The sequence below is a fragment of the Aulostomus chinensis genome, chromosome 13 (genome assembly GCF_037954235.1).
Source record: "Aulostomus chinensis isolate RoL2024-O1b breed Wild chromosome 13, RoL_Achi_v1.0, whole genome shotgun sequence".
Lineage (NCBI taxonomy): Eukaryota > Metazoa > Chordata > Actinopteri > Syngnathiformes > Aulostomidae > Aulostomus > Aulostomus chinensis.
Window position 1 is genome coordinate 10,286,225 of NC_141332.1, and position 12,533 is coordinate 10,298,757.

Genomic DNA, 12,533 nt, shown 5'->3' on the forward strand with positions numbered 1-12,533 from the left:
CACATTGGTGCAGTGGTTAGCACTGTCGCCTCACAGCAAGAAGGTTCTGGGTTCTCTCTGGTACTCCAGCTTCCTCCCACAGTCCAAAGACATCAAGAGAGGACGAGGCTGATTGATACTCTAAATTGACCGTAGGTGTGTTGGCCTTGTGATGGACTGCGAAAGGCTCCTTCCCCCGCCCCGTGACCCTTAACAGGATAAGCAGTAGAAAATGGATGGATGGATGGAAATTTATTTGGGTTTCAAATTTAAATAAAGAGGCAGAATTTGATTTCAAGTTTATTTTTTTTAGTGACAAAATCAAAAATAACAGTATTCAAATGAAAGACTTCAACAACCCTGGATCATCTTCAATGTGTTAAATACCTTGCAGAGCATTTCTTTGTGAGTTAGTCATCTCCATAGCTACAAAATTATTGGATTATCACTCTGAAGAATATAAATAATAGTTGATGTATAAATGACTGCTGTCCCCATTACAAAACAATGAGTTACCGTCCTACATCTGGAAAATGATATTGACTAAACTGGTGTTTCTTTTGTCAAATAAATCAAACGGATTGCACGTCCGTCTTGGTTACCTTACAGCTGCACAGTGACTGTATCTGGTGGTGACCTTTAACTATGAAACCAGAAGATTACATGGAAGTGATCTACTAATCTGTGTACTTGCATTCTCACTTTGGCTTGCATGTTCACACCAATCAACGCTGAAATATCCGCCTCACATTGCTTCTTGTTTGTTTCAGTGTAAACTAGAGGAACACAGTATTTTGAGTGAGAGTGAAAACAAGGTAATAGATAAACAAACTGCATCCTCAAAGCAAAACAGGTTCTCTCACTGTCATTCGTTCTAATCATTCACACTGATAAAGTGACAGAAATGATCAACTGTAACTACATTCTACGTATTCAGATTGCTGGTGCTGCACACTCGTAACTAAGAGAGCATAACAAATAAGGCAAAGCCAAAATTCTCCTCATCGTGTTTTAGTACTGCAGCTCTGGTCACAGACCTCCCCCTCATGAGGCCTCCCCTCATCCCTCAGGCTTCAGAAAAGCAGAACACTACTGTACATGGCATCCACACCTACTGTATTGCTTGCACACACACACACACACACACACACACACACACACACACACACACACACACTCCTCACCCAGTTGCACTTGCAGCCACGTCACAGTTTTATCAGTCTGTGCAGAATGTCCCAGTACCCTTCCTGTTCGTGTCAACGCTGGTGTGACCAGAATTTGGTTTGTCGCATGAGGAGATCTAGAACAGGTTCTCAGCCATGGCAGTGAAACTGAGTAGAAGTCTTCCAACTGCTTCATGTACTTTGTACTGTCACTCGTACTTATAGCAGTATCTGATGGATGTCCATACATTGTTAAAAGAGTCGGGCTTGTTTTTTAAGCTCGTTCCTCTTCCATAGAGCCAGCCGGTCGAAATCCTCAACGGTCATGCCAAACACCTGGACAAACTCCTCCGGGGACAAGTGACGCTGACATCGGGAAAAACAAAAGAAGTTAAGAAGCAGTAACTATTAATTAATGTACCCACATTATCTTCATCTGGACTTGAGACAACCTCCTTAAGCCAAATGACTCATGACTCCTTCCACCCTTTTTAATAACATAATAAATCATGTTAAGACACAGCTAGGCAGGAATTAACACTGTAAACAGAACTCAGTTGAAGATACAATGTATGAACATGATCGTGGAAGACAACATAAACATTTACGATAAGAAAAGACATAATATATACTATGTATGTGTAAAATAAATGTGCAAAAATAAAGAAACAACAATAATTTAATATTTCAATCTGAAGTGAACATAAAATTGAGGAAAATAACCCCTGGAATGGGTTATTTTCTTCATGCAGCTCAGTTACTTCAAGGAATAAGACAACTTTGTCCCACAATTTTATCTTACTGTAAAAAAATACACCACTGTACTTCTGTCACCCAACAAGAGTAAAACAAATGCTGTTTGATCTACTCCTAAATTACCTCTAGTCTGGCTCTGTCTACATCTTTGGGGAGCCTGTTGCGCCCTCTGGTGGTGACAATAAGTGCCTCATAAGGGTAAACCTGCAAGGAGAAGGGAGGCAGCCGTACATGATCTTGATTAATTAAAGAACTACTGGGAATACCTGGAATTAATTAAAAACACTTCAGTAAATAAAAAGATAATAAAAAAATTCCCCTTACCTTATATTCTGCTGTAATTAAATTACAAGAGAATCAGGTTAGAACAAAGGAGGAAGCACTGAATTAATTTCCTAAATCAACAAAAGTTCTTTTTAATTCAAATCAAATTACCTCTGTTTCCCCAATTGACCTCACTGCTACTGTCATACTGGTACTGGTAGCAGTCAGCACTCTGGGGCTGCAGATGACAAGAGGAGAAATTATATTTTTGTAATAAAATACAATATGTGATAATGTTCAACTCAAGGTCAATACCCCCCCCCCCCCACACACACACACACACACACACACGCACATGTAAACATCCAATCATGCTTGGTCTTTTTTTTCGCTGTGGTCTCACCCTCTGGATGCCGTTGCGTCCATATCCTGGTAGTGAGGCTGACTTACACACAAAATCTAAAATACAGAGAAAATATTACGTCAATAAAGACAAGAGTGATTACAATTCCTCCTTCTTTTCAAGTGACAAGGAATATGACATCAATGCTTGATCGCTGCCAGAAGATGGCGCTCAAAACTAACAAAACATTCCCAGATGTGCCCACAAAATAAAACTGGAGTCCTTTGGATTTTTTTTGAGTCTTTGAAACCAGCACAACCACATTATTTATGTGCAGGGCCATTTAAATACAGCTGCTCTTTAAATTAGCATGAAGTTTGCTGACCAGAGAATTAAGCTGATGTGTATGCCATGCGTGCATGTGTGTGTGTGTGTGTGTGTGTGTGTGTGCGTGTGTGTGTGTGTGTATGCTTTAACTCACCACTATCTGTGCTGTAATGGGATCTGGGTGCTGCGAAAGAAAAATACGAATGAATACTCCTCGACTCATACTGAGGCAAAAGCTTTGTCAGAATAAGTAAAAAGAGGTCAGATAACAAAAATCATAAAACAGTATTCAAAATAACAGTCGACAGACACCCTCCATCATCTAATTACTCGACACAGCTTGCACGGTTACAAGTCTTTGTTGGCTTTTCTCGGTTGTGTCCCCCTCCCATCTGAGAAAGATCTTTAATGAGAGATCTTACTGCTCATAAATAAACCAGGATATGGGACGCCAGCTGTGAGCGGATGAGAGAGAGACAGTGAGAGAGAGAGAGAGAGAGAGACAGATAGATGGATGATAGAGAGAGATGATGAGGTAACAGTAGAATATAGAGGGCGATGTCAGGAAACAGAGGAGGAGGAGGAGAGAGAAGCTGGAACAAGCATGCAACATGAAGAGGGAGATGACGAAAGAGATGGAGCTGAAAAGGATGAAGACAGGCTGGTGTCAGGGGCAAAAATAACAGCAACACTGCATGAGCGATGATGCTTGGCCCTAACAAACAGAAACCTGACATCCCTTAACATCACATCTGGCCCTTTTGCACACTTGCTTGAGCAGCCTGAAGTGAAAAATCCCCAACACAGTGACTTGCCAAATGTGCTGCTTCTAGGCGACCACCAGCAGCTGTTTCCCCATCGTGACATGTTTCTATCTCAATAAACCAGCAGCAGCAGCAGCAGCAGCAACCATGACCCTCGCTGACCTGCATCTTCAATGCCCTCGCCCCAAAACGCCACGACAGCAGATACTAAGGCACATAAAAATACAGTCTCAGGTGTTCATGAACTCAAAGGGGGGGGGGGGGGGGTGAGTGAGTGCCCAAGAGGCCTGGTGGATCCTTACATCCGTTGACGGTGTTGTTGTATGCTGTGGAGCTGTAGCCTGTTGTGTTGAGTGTTTCCTTGCTCCCACTACGAGAATTCCTTGCACTGCCCCAGGGGTCGTTGTCATAGGAACCAGATCTGGCTTTCATCTCCTCTTTGAGAATCATCCTCCCGATGCCACTCCCAATCTAAGAAGTGTAAGGAAAGATGAGGAATTTGCGAAAAAAAATATTATTTCAATGTACTGTAGGTAGTAAGAGGTAAAGGAGAGGAGTGGTGAAGGCACCATACCATTAAAAGTTGCATTATTTATAGTTGTTCCTGATGGGGGCTAGTATGCAAAGTTAAAGACATGGATAGAGAATAATGAAGCTCTTACTCTTTGAAGACTGTGACTCCAAGTCTCTTCGTCTCCTCCTGTCGAGAACCGTCTTCTCGGCACCCGATAGGCTGAGAGGGAAACAAGATAAAAGAGATTCCCTTGTGTGTTTACGAGCCCAGAGTGGAACACAGAAACACAGCGTCAGGATGAATAAACATGACAAAACAGAGTCACAAAATGTACTGTACTCATGTGTGTTTGATTCAGCGAGAGTCTTCCCTACCCCTGGGGGAGCTGGTGTACGGGTAGTAGTCCGACTCTGACTGGGTGTATGGCTCCGGAGAGTAGGTGGACAGTCTGGAGGATCTGAGGATGTCCTCACTGGTCCTGCTTTTAGTGGCTGCATCCAAATGATTGTCTGTGAAGAAACGGATTGAGTTAGAAGAAAAAACAAATACAAGCAACAAGATAGACACATTTTCACAGCAGAAAGATTTGTCAAAGTGATAAAAATGTAACTCTATACAATAAAGTCATCGTCCCAGCATTCCATTTCAGTGAGTCATAATTCTCATTCTTTCTTGCATTGGCAATTCAAATGTCAACCATGAAAACGTTCTTTTCAACCCTCTGAGACCCAAATATCACATTGGCTTTGGAGCATAACTTTGTCCTTCTGTCCTGTGAGCTAACGTCAATAAGGGGCAGCGATTTCTGTCTTGAGTTTGAAAATACTTGCAGTTTCTCTTTCTACCTTGTCCATTCCTTAGTTACTGTATCTGTATTTAAATCTTGTCAGCCTTTATTGGGACTGTTTCGACTTTAGCAGTCATGTTTCTGAATCACACTCTCTGACTGGCTCCAGTGAATGCAGTCCGATACACCAACAAGTCCTAGCCAAGCATCTGAATCGAGCAAGAGCCACTTGCTATTATTCTGAACTCAAAGCGGAGAAGTTGGGCTGAGAAAAAAAGATAAATAGATATATGTGCAGGAAATATATGAGTCTTAAAGCACCGCGTTTTAAAGGTGTGAAGATGCAGATGAATCTGCATTTGTGTCCCGCTATAAGAAGAATTCAGGAGGCATTGCAGATCCGTAGGACAGGTGAAAACTCTCTTATGAAATCATTCTGTAATTGTGATGCCAATACATGATGTTGTTTAATGAGATAGTTTTTGTGCACTACAAAAAGTTACAAATTACCCAGACGGATTATGTTAGTAAGAAAGTAAATGTTAGTGACAAATAGTGCTGTATGACAAACCACAAATATCTGCTTCTGCACAGAAGACACCCTCAACACAGTCCATTCCTTCCAGAGTGACTCCACATAACTACGTTATCCACAGGGAGAGGTGTGTGCAGTGACACGAGGTTCCTATGTAGCACCAGGATTTCACTGCCACTGTCTGCTTGTGTCCTGGGAGTACCCCTGGATTTTCTCCAGGGTAGAGAAAATGCACTCACACAGCCATTACAACCTCTCTTACACTGGATCAGCCCAAAAACAGGACTGGGGGATGCAGAAAGTGGATAATATGTAATTCTGATGCAGCTACACCAGGTGTAACCACCATGAACACTCAAATGGTTCGCCAAACATTAAAGGGATGGTTCACCCAAAAATGAAAATGAAGTCACTGTCAACTCACTTACATACAAATGGATGGTTGGGTGAAGCATTTCAGTCCACAAAACACTGCCGGACAGTCACAGGAAAAGAAAAACATCGCTGACGCCATGTTTTTGGTCTCAGCAAAATCATGGCATCATGTTTTTAGTAAAGCTATAAACATGGTATCATGGCTGGGAACTCCCGGCTACAGTGAGTGGGGAGGATAAAAACACGATATATGTGATGTTATTCTCAAAAAAACGTGGCGTGTCAATGCTTCAGGACACTTGGATTATTTCAGGCCAGCAGCAGCATGGAGTAATTTTATAGCTTTATTATGTATTTTTTGTATATTTAAAAGATGGATAGCATTAACTTTATTTTCCATTTCCTGGTGATCTATCCCTTTAATTGCTGTCAGGAGTTTTAAGCCACAAGTATCGAACTCCTGCTAGTCTTGGCTCCACATTTATGCGTGACAAACAGAAATGCGCCATTGTGCAGATAATTATCCACTAGTGCGTGATGTTCTGTGCACCTGTATAAATGACACAATGAAACTAATTAGAGACAGGTCAGTTGTCAAATATGCTTGTGCCTGCGCGAGAGAGAGAGAGAGAGAGAGACAGACAGACAGACAGACAGACAGAGAACTAGATTAACTGCCACTAAATTCTACAATAAAATAAGATTTTACCTATTTTTTAAAACAAAACAAACAAAATCACTATGCAGCAATTTTAATCTGTTTTAGGATAAATTGATCATCATTTTCGGACTCCTAAAAACACACAGTGGGCACACATCAGCAAACAGCACAGATGTAGCCGGTGTAACAGGTAAAAAGACCTGCTCCTCCCACCTGATGCCAAAATATGTGCTCGGTTTCATTTTTCTGTGGGTCTCAGAAGGTTAAGCAACAGTCTGACATTTGGAAAATGGATTTGTTTATTTTTTTGCAGAGGGTTAAATGACAAGACCAACACCAGTCTCATATCGCAAGTAGAATGAGTGGAATAGTTCGCTCAGCACAGATAGCATTCGTAAACAAATATGCCAAACCTCTGACAGAATTCAAAAAGGAACATAGATGCTGCGACCACCATGACATCCATCTGTTAGTTTCACCGCAAAACCCGGAAATAAAGATGAATAAGCCTTTTCAGCTGATCTACTGGCAGACCAGTCATTTGCTGTGAAGCTAACGTTAAGTTGAATCCTGTTCAAATTGATTCTGCACTTAACTGAGCATTTTATTTGCGGACTGCTGCAGATCTTGAGAACATTCGAAGACTTGACTTTTCTTGCTTGACTGATAGTGGAAACTACTTCACTTGCTTGATTCTCACCCCAGTGATAAGGAATTTCAACTGGTGTCCTCTGCTTTAACTTTCTTGGTCTTATCCACGTAATTCGTCTGTAAGGATAAAAGCTGATTCCGACCCCAGGCCCCAAGTCACATTGTGCGGGATGTTCCAACTAGGTGTTACTGGTAGTGTCCGACATTACTAGTAGGACTGTTTATGAGGGGTGGAACTCAGATGTTCTGGGGTAGTTGACTCAACCTCATCTCACAGCGAACCTTGTACATCTGCTATGGGCATCCATTAAAGTGTCCAGTGTAAGCCATCTCTGAGTCTCCAGCCTGTTTCTTGTGTCTGACGAATTCCTTCATCACGCAAAATATTCCTCTCCACCTGGTAGCATCGGATTAAGTTAAGCTAACAGACAGACAGATATATCATCTAGCTCTCAATAATGTTGAATTATTATCCGCAGTTGTGTGCTAAGAAGTAATTGTGCTCATAAACAAATCACAAGGAGGTACTACGAGAAAAGTTCATTTCAATATGCACAGTTATCCTCGAACCATTCCTGTTGGAGGAGATCAATTTGTCAGGCGACAGAATGAAAATAACCAGCGTTAGAGGCCAAGTGGCCACACTGTGCCTGTGTCTTTTCATGAATGGTGTAAGGCGATGATATTGATGCCACTCTGCACTAACCCACAGTCAATGGAAGTCAATGGGGTTGACATGCAGTGTAATGTCACATAGATCGCTCTTCACTCTTGTTAGCCATTAACCACACCAGCCCCCATCCATGATCCATTGAATTCTTATGTACACATGATAGACAACACTGTTGGCAGACATTTTCATCTTTGAACACGCACAGACATTCACACACAAATTCGGGGCAAAGTTACACAGCAGATGGCTTTGCAGTTTTGGCGTGAGATGATTCATACGGGAAGAGACCCACACAAACAGACATGAAATATCTCTACATGAATGGCGATTCAGATATAGGTATAATCTATGGAGTGAGAGTGAAACAGTGAGAGGAGGGAGGTACTTACATTGGTGAGGTCACCAGGTTAATTGGAGCAGGAGGTGGAAGGGAGTGAATAAAAGTGATTGGATGCAATAAAAAAGAGGTGAAAAGAAAAGGGAAACATTATTGGAGCATCCCCATGGGAGATGTGACAACGTGTGAGCTTTGCTACCCATACAGACAACGCAGCCAAGGAAACAACATGGGGTTGGAGGCTTTTCTATACAGGTAGCAAATACGTTAGCTGAATAGTACATAACAGGCCTTTTAATGCATATAACAACATGACTTCGCACGTTGTAGCATTGACTTCCCATCAATCACGTTTAGTGCTGAAACAAGAGAAAGTAATAATCAATAGCTGTTCAGAAGGACATAAAGTACCAGTGGGATCAATATGACTGATGCTGAGGCTGAGCTGTCTGTCAGTGTCCCAACAATGAAAGCTTATCTGAACTTGACATTTACAGCAGAATTGTCAAAACCGTTTACGTGCATGGAAACATTACGGCCAGTGATGTACTTAGTTGCGATCCTAGAAGGGTGGAAATATTTATACACACGTTGATACGATTCAACTAACCCACAAATGGCACCAAAAACAGAGCATGCAGGACAACAAGAGAGATCCAATTCGTTTCTGTCTTTTCAGCTAAAAAGCTTTTTAGCGATGTGATCAGGGGTTACAGAGCCTTTCTCCTATGAACCACACAGTCTGGAGTGTATGGATGGATTGTAGAAATAACAAACAGCATCATGTTTTAACCTTGCCGCCGCGCTACTTGACTGAAAATAAACCAACCAACTTAAGCTGTGCGACACAGCTGCTGCCACCAGATTCCTGTCTGGTCCTTAACACCAAGCCCACTAGCATCTCCCTGAATCACAAGCTGACTACTGGCTAACAAGGCTGAGGAACAAAAGAAGTCTCTGCTGCAAATATAAATTCCAATTATGGTGCAGTTTGCCACTGTTCTCTCTAATGAGCAACCTTCACTTCAGTCACGACTTATTCCAACTGTGTTTGCCGATGGGAACCTGTGTTGCACACAGAACAGGCGTGCACGTGTGCTTGTGGCATGCACTTTTACTCTTTTAACATCAGAGCGCTTGTTGTAAGCCCTTATGTTAAATTTAACTCTAGTTTTATTTCTGATGCCTTCTTTTCCAGTGATAGCTAGAAAATGATATGAATCAATACTTATTCAAAGAGGGGAATTGACATATCAGTAAAAACATCTACATCGAGTACTCAAACACAGCATGACTACACTGACAGGAGGACAGGCAGGCTAAGGCGGGTCTAACTGCACTGTACCCGTTCTCTTATAGATGGGAGGCTTCCTGTAGATGTTGGGGTCCCCTGTGGCTGAGGAGAGAGAGAGGAGATGGACAAGTGAAACGTGGACGAGTAAAGGAGAGCCAAGACTACGTGAGTTTCTGATGAGATGATGACGGTGATGATGATGATGATGATGATAATGATGGGACAGGAGGTTATAAAGGAAGGTAAAAGAAGGTACAGATGCATTATGGGGGGGGGGGGGGTTGTAGGCCAGATCAGTTACAGTATGGGATAGAAAGTCACATATACCTTCATTCCCATGGACCTAAGAAATACCCTTCCTGAATAATTTGCATTAGTGAGGTATGAGATTTGCACAGGTGAGATGAAGTGGCGAGGACTCCTACCTGGCACATGAAAATGTTTAGGGGGCTGGTTTGTGGTGGGTGTGCTTGACCGCCCCTCTTGGCCGTAATAAGGTGAGCTCCTGCCACTCTCAGAGCCTGCAGCCAGCCGCAGCCAATCACAGCAAAGGAAACGTGAGCATGAAGGAAGGTCTTAACACAACTCTTATCCATGCAGATGAAAACCCAGCAGCCCAGTCATTCCACTTTGCATAAAGGTACTGATATTAACTTTTCCACTTGTGTAATGACAAGGAAATAGGAGAGCCAATGCACATGTGAAAAAGTTAAATGAAATGTCAGCCAAGGAGCAACAGCAGCAAAGAAATTCTGTAAATTACCACTTGTGTTGCATGTAAGAGGGTATATTTATTGTAAATATACTAGTGTTGATGGGAACTGATGGAAATGAGAAGCAACTTCATTTTTGCTGACTACATAATCAACATTGTCCTGTTGTTCAAATATATGTACTAACCTAGCTTAGCATTAACACTGGAAACAGGGGGAAACAACTAACATGGCTCTGTTCCGTACGGGAAATAAAATTCACCAACCAGCACATCCAAACAATCATATTTTAATCAGAAACAATAACTTCCTCCTCGTCTTCGCTGGCTGCCAGGTAAACTCACTGTGTTGCTGGTTAGCATAGTCAAGTATGCTGTTTCCCTGTTTTCAGGCTAAACGCAGCTTCATAAGAAAGAGAATTAGCATAAAAATGATTTCTGTGCCTCAGTTAATTAGAACCATCCAAATATAAACATTCTTGAGCCCATTTTTGTGCAAAGTAAATTTCAAATTAGGTACAAAAACCTGACTCACCAAGGTAGCCAAAGTGCTGAGGAGAGCGAGGCATGATGGGGGACATGCCTTGTCGACTGTATGTTGGTGAGTCAATATAACCCGGACTGGAGCACCGTCTCTGCCTCATATCCAGGCTGTCCTAAAAAGACAGAAGAGAGCCAGTGAGGAGAGAAAATGATCACCTGTGTGTCTCCTACTTATGCCAGAAAGAAAAATGCTTACCTGAGAATAAGGTGAGAGGGTCCCGAGTGACTGCAGAATCAGTGGACATTAGTTATTTAATACACAGGTGCGCACAGATGAAATCAAATAATATTTCATACAGCGTATCATGTAATTACAGACGCAGAACTGAGCAAAACTGTCTTTTCCCATGTGATATACAGTATATTCTTTTTTCCTTCGTGGATGATTGATTTGAACAGATCTCCACTGCTACACATTCTTTATGTTAAGCTAAGCTGAACCCTTGCAGGACCTTTGCTTCATATTTGGTGCACAGACACGGAGCAGGTATTCATCTTCTCTACTCTTCCTTTGTGTGATTGAGCAAAAAGTAGAAAAATCCCTCTTTGCATGGTGAATTTGTAATAGCACAACTACCAGAAAACAATCCAACTTGTCTGAGCGCAGCACTACAAATTGTGCACATAGATCTCTATTTTCAATTGTATATTTTGCTGAAAAAGATTTTTTTACGAATGCTGGAAGATTTTTACAGCAAGAAGTACAAAGATGAAATTTGCTACGAGCTGTAGTGAATAATGTTCTATATCTTTTGCCCTAATTGGAAATCCTATAAATATAGAGCAGAGAAAAAAAAAATGATCAGCTGGAGATTAGGGAAACAGATCCCCTTTAAATAGTGGAGAAATGCTGGTTTCATTCAGATTTTGTTTCTGATTATTTCTTTTTTGAGGCAGTGAATTAAAAAAAAATCTGTCTAATTAATTCAATATTTTGTAATGAATTGATCAAAATGAATCACACGTTATAATTTAGGCAGTGATACGCATTAAAAATATCTCAAATCAAATACATTTTTGCAAATGTTTGAATACATGAATTGATAACTTTTACAGTCCAAATTCAATGATTATCAAAAATATTTGCAAGCATGTTGTTAATTTGATACATTTTTAATGTGTGATTTTTTTTTGTCTTTGACAAATTAATCCAAATTAATCAGTCACTTTGCACTCCCTTTTTTTTTATTGGGGTATTAAAATTGGAAATAAGGCAACCATCAAAAATCACATGACTTAGATCAAATTAAGACACGTAGTATCTTGTCAGATTAGTCAGGAATTCAAAGGTTTGTCTGTGCTGATTCTGGCCTGAGTGTGTAGCAGTAGTACCTCCCCATAGCTGTAAGTGTCTAGCCTGTCATCAGAGATGTATCTGTGGTAGGGCTGGTATGAGGAGGATATGAGGTCTGGCTGCTGGACCTCGTATATGGCCTTGATCTTTGGCAGGGCAGCTAGGTCCTTATAATCTAGGATCTCATTCTCCACTCTGGCCTGGAGAGAGGATACACACACACGCACACACGCACACACACACACACACACACACACACGCGCGCGCACACACATACAGCCACCAAACACATACAGCCACCAAACACAGAGACAACAGCAACAACACCCAACATCAACCACAAGTCGAATGGAAAGTCCAGCAGTGACTGCAAGCAAAACATGCAGCTGTGAGAGGAAGTGATGAAGCACACATACATGAGCCTGCACATGCAGCAAGAGTTGCATGTGTGCTCATCAGAGGTACATATGTACACTGCAGAGCACCTGTTGTTGACCTTCAGCATGTGTGAGAAAGCGAGCAGAGGAAGCCAAGACAACGAGAGAGTGGGAGGGAAGGAGG

General features: G+C 41.7%; 1 protein-coding gene across 7 annotated transcripts in view; it reads right to left on the reverse strand.

The window, feature by feature from the left end:
• Positions 1-233: 233 nt before the first annotated feature.
• The window catches only part of ablim3 (actin binding LIM protein family, member 3), a 47,304-nt gene continuing 35,004 nt past the window's right edge, over positions 234-12,533 (reverse strand). Inside the window, exons 10-23 of one of the 7 annotated variants that reach the window (XM_086223091.1) lie at positions 12,011-12,172; positions 10,875-10,904; positions 10,671-10,791; positions 9,849-9,944; positions 9,475-9,525; positions 4,485-4,601; positions 4,259-4,329; positions 3,899-4,067; positions 2,987-3,016; positions 2,518-2,621; positions 2,334-2,400; positions 2,223-2,233; positions 2,022-2,102; positions 237-1,508 (exon numbers count right to left, since the gene is read on the reverse strand). In XM_086223091.1, coding sequence (XP_086079217.1) covers positions 1,395-1,508; positions 2,022-2,102; positions 2,223-2,233; positions 2,334-2,400; positions 2,518-2,621; positions 2,987-3,016; positions 3,899-4,067; positions 4,259-4,329; positions 4,485-4,601; positions 9,475-9,525; positions 9,849-9,944; positions 10,671-10,791; positions 10,875-10,904; positions 12,011-12,172 — 1,224 coding nt within the window. In that variant the 3' untranslated portion in view covers positions 237-1,394. Of the gene's footprint in view, positions 1,509-2,021; positions 2,103-2,222; positions 2,234-2,333; positions 2,401-2,517; positions 2,622-2,986; positions 3,017-3,898; positions 4,068-4,258; positions 4,330-4,484; positions 4,620-9,474; positions 9,526-9,848; positions 9,945-10,670; positions 10,792-10,874; positions 10,905-12,010; positions 12,173-12,533 lie in introns of all 7 variants that reach the window. The other 6 variants (XM_086223093.1, XM_086223092.1, XM_086223096.1 and 3 more) reach the window with 6 other exon arrangements.